Here is a 10,518-nt window from a genome sequence, read left to right on the forward strand (position 1 = left end):
GTGTTGGATTAGCCCATAGTGTTGTGTCCAGGCCCCATAGTGTTGAGAGTCCACTGAAGCGTGTTGGATTAGCCCATAGTGTTGTGTCCAGGCCCCATAGTGTTGAGAGTCCACTGAAGCGTGTTGGATTAGCCCATAGTGTTGTGTCCAGGCCCCATAGTGTTGAGAGTCCACTGAAGCGTGTTGGATTAGCCCATAGTGTTGAGAGTCCACTGAAGCGTGTTGGATTAGCCCATAGTGTTGAGAGTCCACTGAAGCGTGTTGGATTAGCCCATAGTGTTGAGAGTCCACTGAAGCGTGTTGGATTAGCCCATAGTGTTGAGAGTCCACTGAAGCGTGTTGGATTAGCCCATAGTGTTGAGAGTCCACTGAAGCGTGTTGGATTAGCCCATAGTGTTGTGTCCAGGCCCCATAGTGTTGAGAGTCCACTGAAGCGTGTTGGATTAGCCCATAGTGTTGTGTCCAGGCCCCATAGTGTTGAGAGTCCACTGAAGCGTGTTGGATTAGCCCATAGTGTTGTGTCCAGGCCCCATAGTGTTGAGAGTCCACTGAAGCGTGTTGGATTAGCCCATAGTGTTGTGTCCAGGCCCCATAGTGTTGAGAGTCCACTGAAGCGTGTTGGATTAGCCCATAGTGTTGTGTCCAGGCCCCATAGCGTTGAGAGTCCACTGAAGCGTGTTGGATTAGTAAAATGTTTGCTGACGTGATTATAATGGTGGTCATGATGTAACCCCGCCTCTGGTCTGTCTGACTGAATCAGTCATAGCCTCTGTCTTTTAATGATGACCTCATTAGTCTAACTGAGCTGGGTTGGTTGGATAGAGATGGACTAGAATAGAGTATTAAGGTTTAAGACGAGGGGGTGTTTCCAGACGTTGTCGCAGAGTCACATACAGAAAACCTTCCGCTCCTTCATCTGAAATGTAATTGTGTCTCCTTGTTAGAATGGGGAAATCATTAATAAGGCTTGTAGTATTCATTATATAAAAAATATTAAAAAAGCCTTACAAGTCCTGTGAAAGTATATATCAGCAGATTGCTGACTAAATGTTGCAGTTATTTTGGGGTGGTATTTGCTTGGATGCTACATATCAGACAACTATATTTTTTACTGAATATTTGTATGTTTGTTATTTAGCAGTGATGGCTCAGTTGGTAGAGCGCGGCGCTTTGTCCTGCCAGGGTTGTGGGTTTGATTCCCACAGGGGACAAGTAAGAAATATGTATTCACTCAATACATACTGTAAGTTGCCCTGGATAAGGCTGTCCTGTAAGTATCTAGCTATGTTGCTGCCTTTTAGTTAGTATCACCCTCTCTCCCCCGACCCATCTCTCTCCCCCTTCTCTCCCACTCTCTCTATCTCCCTCTCTCCCCCCCTCCATCCATCCTCTCTCCCCCGACCCATCTCTCTCCCCCTTCTCTCCCACTCTCTCTATCCCCTTCTCTCTCTCCCTCTCTCTCTCCCCACCACCCCCCCTCCATTCCACTTTCTCTCCCCCTCTCTCTATCGCCCTCTCTCTCTACCGCCCTCTCTCTCTCTATCGCCCTCTCTCCCTCACTCTCTCTCCCCCTCTCTGTCTCCCTCACTATCCCACTAAATACTCACTCTCTCTTCTCTCTCTCTCTCTCTCTCTCTCTCTCTCTTTCTCCCCCTCCCTCCTCCCCCTCCTCCTCTCTCCCCTCACCCCGCTCCATTCCCCTTTCTCTCCCCCTCTCTCTCTCTCTCCCCCACCCTCTGTCTTCCTTCCCTGTTCTCTCCCCTCTCCCCCACATCTTTCCCTCTCCCACCTCCCTGTCTCCCTCCCCCCTCCCCCCTCCCTACCTCTCTCTCTACCAGGTGTTGAAGGGGTTCCCAGAGTGTCTCCAGGCTGACATCTGCCTCCACCTTAACCGTACCCTCCTGGAGAACTGCAAAGCCTTCAAGGGCTCCACGAAGGGCTGTCTGCGGGCCCTGGCCATGAAGTTCAAGACCACCCACGCCCCGCCTGGCGACACCCTGGTGCACGCCGGCGACGTGCTCACCGCCATCTACTTCATCTCCCGTGGCTCCATCGAGATCCTCAGAGGCGACGTGGTGGTGGCCATCTTGGGTGAGGATGATAGATAGGAGCTACTGTCAACTCAAATAGTATAGATTCTACTACGACTAGTGTTGCATGTATCAACCTAAATAGGAAGGAGTAGAAAACTGAATGTGGTATATTCAGAGATTCAGTTATGTACCAGGGAACCAAATAAATACAAATGAACCAACAGAGCCATCTACTGGCAACAATTGGTCCTATTTGTACGTCATACAGCTTCAACAACTGGGCACTCAAGAAGGGTGAAAGGCTATCTTATTAAACAAGCAGTAGTACTGTGGACCATTTGATTATTTAATTATTATATTTTTACTTCCCAGTAATAAAAAAATGTAGGACTGTTTAACATTTGCATTTTTTAACATACAGTACCAGTCAAAAGTTTGGACACACCTAGTCATTCAAGGGTTTTTCTTTATTTTTACTATTTTCTACATTGTAGAATAATAGTGAAGACATAAAAACTATGAAATAACACATATGGAATCATGTAGTAACCAAAAAAGTGTTAAACAAATCAAAATATATTTTAGATTTTAGATTCTTCAAAGTAGCCACCCTTTGCCTTGATGACAGCTTTGCACACTCTTGGCATTCTCTCAACCAGCTTCACCTGGAATGCATTTCCAGCAGTTTTGAAGGAGTTCCCACATATGCTGAGCACTTGTTGGCTGCTTTTCCTCCACTCTGCGGTCCAACTCTTTCCAAACCATCTTAATTGGGTTGAGGCCAGGTCATCTGATGCAGCACTCCATCACTCTCTTTCTTGGTCAAATAGCCCTTACACAGCCTGGAGGTGTGTTTTTGGTCATTGTCCTGATGAAAAACAAATGATAGTCCCACTAAGCTCAAACCAGATGTGCTTGGCGTTTCGCTGCAGAATGCTGTGGTAGCCATGCTGGTTAAGTGTGCCTTGAATTCTACATAAATCACAAGTAGGTGTGTCCAGACTTTTGACTGGTACTGTATGTAAAATACGGTACTATGTCCTCTCATCTCCCACAGGGAAGAATGACATCTTTGGCGAGCCTATCAACCTGTACGGGCGGGCTGGGAAGTCCAATGCCGACGTGAGAGCTCTGACCTACTGTGACCTCCATAAGATCCACAGAGAGGACGTCCTGGAGGTGTTAGACATGTACCCCGAGTTCTCCGACCACTTCTGGATGAACCTGGAGATCACCTTTGACCTCCGGGATGTGAGTCTGTCCTCTGCCCTGATTGCAGGAACTTTTCCTCATATCTTAACTTCACCACCATAAAAAAATGTATATTCAAATATGAATTGATGAATACAAATTAGGGAATAAATGAATTTGTAAATTATTTCCATTGTGCATTCCTATGGAACAGCTATTTTACGCATTGATACTATATAAGTCCTTTATCATCAGTGTGTGATTTTTCAAGATGTTTTTCTTTGTTAATCCCTGCAGACCAATATGATTCCTGGCTCTCCAGAAAGTGGCAACTCAGACTGTGTAGGATTCAACAAACTGCGCAGACGCAAATTATCATTCCGGCGCCGGACAGAGAAGGGTAACCACCACATTCCCTTCCACTCCTTCCTCTCTGTTTCTGAGAGCTAATATTATTACCCATGTTTCTCTCTGTGATGCCCAGAGGAACACCCACTATCCACGCTTAGTTGTAGGTCACAAATCAACTTTTCCGATTCCATCCAGTGTCTCACCACCTGTCCTTCCCTGTTTCTTCTCTCAGACGACGCAGATGCAGGAGAGAATAAAAAGGAGAGATCCAACAAGCCAGTTCGGCGTAGACGGAAGGAGGCGGCCAGTAAGCAGGGGGAGGGGCTTAAGCCAGACTGGGAGGGGCCCCGGAGTTCAGTGTCCACCCACTCCAGCAGTGGCGAGGGGGAGGAGTCTGTGGTCACATGCCCCGCCCCTCAGTCAGCTCTGCATGAGATGTCCCCGGCTCAGGCCACCTCTCTGATCTTTAGGGACAATCCCGAGGGGGAGGGGGAGGGGGACCACAAGGGGGGCAACACCTGCAATGCACTCTCAGGTGGGTCTGGGCACACACACAGACAAACAGACACACAGACAAACAGACACACAGACAAACAGACACACAGACACACAGACAAACAGACACACAGACAAACAGACACACAGACAAACAGACAAACACACAGACACACAGACACACACACAGACAGGGACAGACACACAGACACACAGACGAACATACACACAGACACAGACACACATATACACACACACACATACACACACACATACAAACAGACACACAGACAAACAGACAAACAAACAAACAGACACACAGACAAACAGACACACAGACACACACAGACACACACACAGACACATAGACAAACAGACACACAGACAAACAGACACACAGACACACAGAGACAAACAGACAAACATACACACAGAGACAAACAGACAGACACACAGACACACAGACACATAGACAAACACACACACAGACACACACACAAACAGACACACAGACACACAGACACACAGACACACAGAGACAAACAGACAGACACACAGACACACAGACACACACACAGACACACAGACACACACACAGACACACAGACAAACAGACACACAGACACACACACAGACAGGGACAGACACACAGACAAACAGACACACAGACACACACACACACAGACACACACAGAGATAAACAGACACTCAGCCACACACATAGACAAACAGACACACAGGCAAACAGACAAACAGACACACACACACACAGAGACACACACACAGACAAACAGACACACACACAGACACACACACACATACACACAGACAAACAGACACACAGACACACACACACACATACACAGACAAACAATATAAAACAATAGAATATGACTTCATACCCTATTCTTCCCCTATTCTCCCTTTCCCCTCTCTTCTTCAAAAACAGGAGCATTTTCAGGGGTCTCAAACATCTTCAGTTTCTGGGGGGAGAGGCGGGGCAGTCGTGAGTACCAGGAGTTGCCGCGCTGCAGCCTGCCTTCCTCTCCCCCCCTCAACAGTATCAGCCGCAGGCAGCGCACCGAGCTGGACAACAGACTGGACCTGCTGCAGCAACAACTCAACAGGTACAGAGACATGCATGGACAGAGACATGCAGGGACAGAGACATGTAGAGACGGAGACATGCAGGGACAGAGACATGCTGAGACAGAGATATGCAGGGACAGAGGCATGCAGAGACATGTAGAGACAGAGACATGTAGAGACAGAGACATGCAGGGACAGAGTCATGTAGAGACAGAGACATGCAGAGACAGACATGCAGGGAGAGACATATAGAGACAGAGACATGTAGAGACAGAGACATGCATGGACAGAGACATGCAGGGACAGAGACATGTAGAGACAGAGACATGCAGAGACAGACATGCAGGGACAGACATATAGAGACAGAGACATGTAGAGACAGAGACATGCATGGACAGAGACATGCAGGGACAGAGACATGCAGGGACGGAGACATGTAGAGACGGAGACATGTAGAGACGGAGACATGCAGGGACAGAGACATGCAGAGACAGAGACATGCAGGGACAGAGACATGCAGGGACAGAGACATGCAGGGACAGAGACATGCAGAGACAGAGACATGCAGGGACAGAGACATGCAGGACAGAGACATGCAGAGACAGAGACATGCAGGGACAGAGACATGCAGGACAGAGACATGCAGAGACAGAGACATGCAGGGATAGAGAAATACAGAGACAGAGACATGCAGGGACAGGGACAGAGGGACAGGGACAGGGCACAGGGGAAGGGACAGAGGGGCAGGGGCAGGACAGGGGCACAAGGACAGAGACAGGGGCAGGACAGGGGCACAGAGACAGGGGCAGGGACAGGTGCAGGGATAGGGGCAGGAACAGGGACACAGAGACAGGGGCAGGGGCAGGGGCAGGGAGACAGAGACAGAGACAGGGGCAGGGAGAGGGGCACAGGGATAGATGGGCAGGACAGGGGCACAGGGACAGAGACAGGGCACAGGGGCAGGGACAGGGGCAGGGAGAGGGGCACAGGGACATAGACAAGGGCATGGACAGGGACAGAGACAGGGGCAGGGACAGAGACAGGGCCAGGAGAGGGGCATGAACAAGGGCAAGACTGGAGGGGCAGATGGGCAGATGGGCAGAGGGGCAGGGGCAGGATAGCGATAGGGGCACAGGGGCAGAGACAGGGGCAGAGACAGGGGCAGGACAGGGGCACAGGGACAGAGATAGGAGAGGGGCAGGAACAAGGGCAAGACTGGATGGTTGCCAACTCAGGCCAACATGGTTTACACTTCAGTTATACATCTATCCGTTGTTTCAACAACTGGGTTGACATCTGCTGACTGAGACAGCTATGGAATATGGTTTACATCGTTTTCATGCTCATCAAACCATTCAGATCCCTGTTAGTGAGTATTTCTCCTTTGCCAAGATAATCCATCCACCTGACAGGTGTGGCATGTCAAAACGCTGATTAAACAGCATGATTATTACACAAGTGCAACTTGTGCTGGAGACAATCAAAGGCCACAGATGTCTCAAGTTTTGAGGGAGTGTGCAATTGGCATGCTGACTGCAGGAATGTCCACCAGAGCTGATGCCAGAGAATTGACTGTTAATTGCTCTACCATAAGCCGCCTCCAACATTGTTTTAGAGGATTTGGTAGAACGTCCAACCGGCCTCACAACCACAGACCACGTGTAACCACGCCAGCCCAGGACCTCCACATCCGGCATCTTCACCTGCAGGATTGTCTGAGACCAGCCACCCAGACAGCTGATGAAGCTGTGGGTTTGCAGAAATTAAGAATTTCTGCACAAACTGTCAGATACCATCTCAGGGAAGCTCGTCCTCAACAGGGTCTTGACCTGACTGCAGTTTGGTGTCATAACCGACTTCAGTGGGCAAATACCCTCACCTTCAATGGCCACTGGCACGCTGGAGAAGTGGGCGAGCGGTTTGCTGATGTCAACGTTGTGAACAGAGTGCCCCATGGTGATGGTGGGGTTATGGTATGGGCAGGCATAAGCTACGGACAACAAACACAATTGCATTTTATTGATGGCAATTTGAATGAGGCCCATTGTCGCGCCATTCATCCGCCACCATCACCTCATGTTTCAGCATGATAATGCACGGCCTCATGTCGCAAGGATCTGTACACAATTCCTGGAAGTTGAAAATATCCCAGTTCTTCTATGGCCTGCATACTCAGCAGACATGTCACCCATTGAGCATGTTTGGGATGCTCTGGGTCGACGTGTACGACAGCGTGTTCCAGTTCCTGACAATATCCAGCAACTTCTCACAGCCATTGAAGAGGAGTGGGACAACATTCCACAGGCCACAATCAACAGCCTGATCAGCTCTATGTGAAGGAGATGTGTCGCGCTGCATGATGCAGATGGCGGTCACACCAGATACTAACTAGTTTTCTGATTCACACCCCTACCTTTTGTTAAGGTATCTGTGACCAACAGATGGATATCTGTATTCCCAGTCATGTGAAATCCATAGAATGAATGTATTTCAATTAACTGATTTCCTTGTATGAACTGTAAAATCAGTAAAATCGTTGAAATTGTTGCATGTTGCGTTTATATTTTTTGTTCAGTGTAATTTGTGTCTCTCTTTTACTCCAGTGTTTCCATTATTTGGACAGTTACATGATATAATTAATTCAGGATAGAAACAGAGATTTAGGAGAGTGGCTTTAAGGCACTGTACAATCACAGCTCACATATCAGTGGGATGTATTGCTACTGATAAAGATCAAGCCATTAACTGCAGCTGAAAGCTCCTGATTAAAACTCACTTTGTATGATATAAAAGATCTAGCAGGACAATTTTGCTGTAGCCCTCTGACAAAACACAGCTGCTACTCTGCTACTCCACTGTTGCTGATTCCATTATCCCTCACTGTGTCTGCTACAAGTCTGTCCCCTGTCAGAGTAATGGAGGTACCCATAATAGGTCTGGTGCTCCCCCCTATCTCTTAAACCCTACCTCACCATTACGCTGTCTGATTCTGACATAGACATATCCTCTCCCTCTTTCTCCCCCTCTCTCTTTCTCCCCTCTCTCTCTCTCTCTCTCTCTCTCTCCCCTCTCTATCTCCCTCTCTCTCCCCCCCTCTCTCTCCCCTCTCTCTCTCTCTCTCTCTCCCTCTCTCTCCCCCCTCTCTATCCCCTCTCACTCTCCCCAACTCTTTCTCCCCCCCTCTCTATCTCCCTCTCTCTCCCCCCTCTCTATCCCCTCTCACTCTCCCCAACTCTTTCTCCCCCTCTCTCTTCCCCCCTCTCTCTTTCTCCCCTCTCTCTATCCCCCTCTCTCGCCCCTCTCTCTCTCTCTCTCCTCCTCTCACTCTCCCTCCCTCTCTCTCACACTCCCCCCCTCTCACCCCCCTCTCTCTCACCCCCCCTCTCTCTCACTATCTCTCTCTCTCCTCCCAACTCTCTCTCCACCCTCTCTCTTTCTCCCCCTCTCATTATCCCTCTCTCTTTCTCTCTCTCTCTCTCTCTCTCTCTCCTCCTCTCTCTCTCCCCCTCTCTCCCCCTCTCTCTCTCTCCCCCTCTCTCTCTCTCTCTCCCCCCTTCTCGCTCTACCTCTCTCTCGCTCTCTTTCTCCTCCCTCTCCCCTTCAGTGGAATATCTGTTACTTTAATCCCCTATGCTCTTGTCCAGTCAGTGTCTATTGTCTCAATGAGGTCAAAGGCCTTGTAGTAGGCTGAGGCTTTGCCTGCATGTGTGTTCCTGTGTGTGTGTTCCTGTGTGTGTGTTCCTGTGTGTGTGTTCCTGTGTGTGCTTATGTATGTTTGTGTGTCTCTCTCTTCAGGCTGGAAACGAGGATGTCGACAGACATCGGGGCGATCATGCAGCTACTACAACGTCAGATGGCCCTGGTGCCCCCAGCCTACAGCACCGTGTTGTCTCCCCCTCAGGCCTCACCCTACCCTGGTCCCGGACCTGGCCCTGGTCCTGGATACACCACCCTGGAGTCAGAGGCACTGGCTTCACTCTCTCAGGTACTACACACATACAGGACATAGACCAACATGGTCTCAGAGCATTTCATATGATTCTGTACGTCAATCCCAGACACTCTGTTTAGTGTGATGTGTTGTGTTTCGTATGGTATGTGTTCATTTGTGGATATCCATCATCCATTTAGTATGAAATACAATTCGTATGATACGGTATGTTGCGAATTGCAAAACATACAATATGTTAGGTAAGAATTAAGGTTACGATAAGGGTTAGCTAAAAGGGTTGAGGTTAGGTTTAGGGGAAGGGTTAGCTAATATGCTAAGTAGTTGCGAAGTAGGTAAAATGCTAAAGTTGTCCGTGATGAGATTCGAACACTTAAACTTTGGGATGTTAGACATTCACGTTACACGGCCACCCATCCCTCCCGACCAACTACCCTCCTTTCATTTGTACCTTAAGTAACCTTCTATCTTATGTAACCATGCCAAACATAAAATATCATACTAATTTGAATGTCCTGGATTTTTGTTTACTATGTTACGTCTAGTCATTGAGACCAGTCTGGATAGACACTTACATGCAGATACACCTGTAGACGCACAAAATGCCTGAACATGCACTCATACACACGGATGTACACATGCGCACACACCCACACACACTCTCCATACAGTCTTCACTAAATCCCTCCTTGCTGCATCTATCCTCCAGGACTTTGAGGAGTTCCCGAGCAAGTCAAGGGACTCTGTCCGCAGCCCTGCTGAGTTACACCCCGAAGACTGGCCTCTGGTCAGCCCAACCGAGACACGACGAGCCCCCTCTGGACTGGGCGGCCTGGAGTTAGACCTAGGGGTTGGGGAAAGCTTGGGGTCAGGGGTGGGGGCAGGTTCAGGAATGGGGTCAGTGGCAGAGGTGGGGGAAATTGCAGGGGCGAGTGGGCTGGACCCTGATGCCCAGCAGAGGCTCTCTCTGCCTGAGCCACAAATGCACCTGGACTCACAGACACAGCAGAGGCACAGCTCTGACCCTAGTGGGAGCTAATGAGCAGGGGAGGGAGGAGAAAATGGACAGAGAGGGAGAAGAGTGGTATCTCTGTTTTCCCTTCTCTCACGGGGGGGGCTTTCCTCCCTTCGACCTCTGGAACCTCACCTACAGGCTCTGGGTGAGCCTCACCTCACCTCTAACCTCTGACCTGGGAAGAAACCTTGTTGGGAGAGGAGGATGTCTCTCCCTTTCAGGGCTCCCTTCCCCTACCCAGTTCCTAAAGTTACCACAACGTTACCCCAAGGTTACCAAACCCACAGGCGGAAAGAGAGAGAGGGGAGCAAGATCCTCCTGAACTCTACTCTGACCTAGAGAAATTACTACAGAACACACACATGACTAGTTCTGTTTAGAAGCATCCCTTTACT

General features: G+C 49.2%; 1 protein-coding gene across 1 annotated transcript in view; it reads left to right on the plus strand.

Moving 5' to 3' along the window:
* LOC115148677 (potassium voltage-gated channel subfamily H member 2-like) overlaps positions 1–10,147 on the plus strand; it is a 259,906-nt gene extending 249,759 nt beyond the window's left edge. Inside the window, exons 9-15 of the mRNA XM_029690778.1 lie at positions 1,839–2,091; positions 3,091–3,284; positions 3,522–3,624; positions 3,808–4,110; positions 5,020–5,197; positions 8,955–9,144; positions 9,818–10,147. Of these exons, the coding sequence (XP_029546638.1) occupies positions 1,839–2,091; positions 3,091–3,284; positions 3,522–3,624; positions 3,808–4,110; positions 5,020–5,197; positions 8,955–9,144; positions 9,818–10,147 (1,551 nt within the window). The remainder of the gene's footprint in view (positions 1–1,838; positions 2,092–3,090; positions 3,285–3,521; positions 3,625–3,807; positions 4,111–5,019; positions 5,198–8,954; positions 9,145–9,817) is intronic.
* The last annotated feature ends 371 nt before the right edge of the window (positions 10,148–10,518 follow it).

This window comes from Salmo trutta, chromosome 2 (genome assembly GCF_901001165.1).
Source record: "Salmo trutta chromosome 2, fSalTru1.1, whole genome shotgun sequence".
Lineage (NCBI taxonomy): Eukaryota > Metazoa > Chordata > Actinopteri > Salmoniformes > Salmonidae > Salmo > Salmo trutta.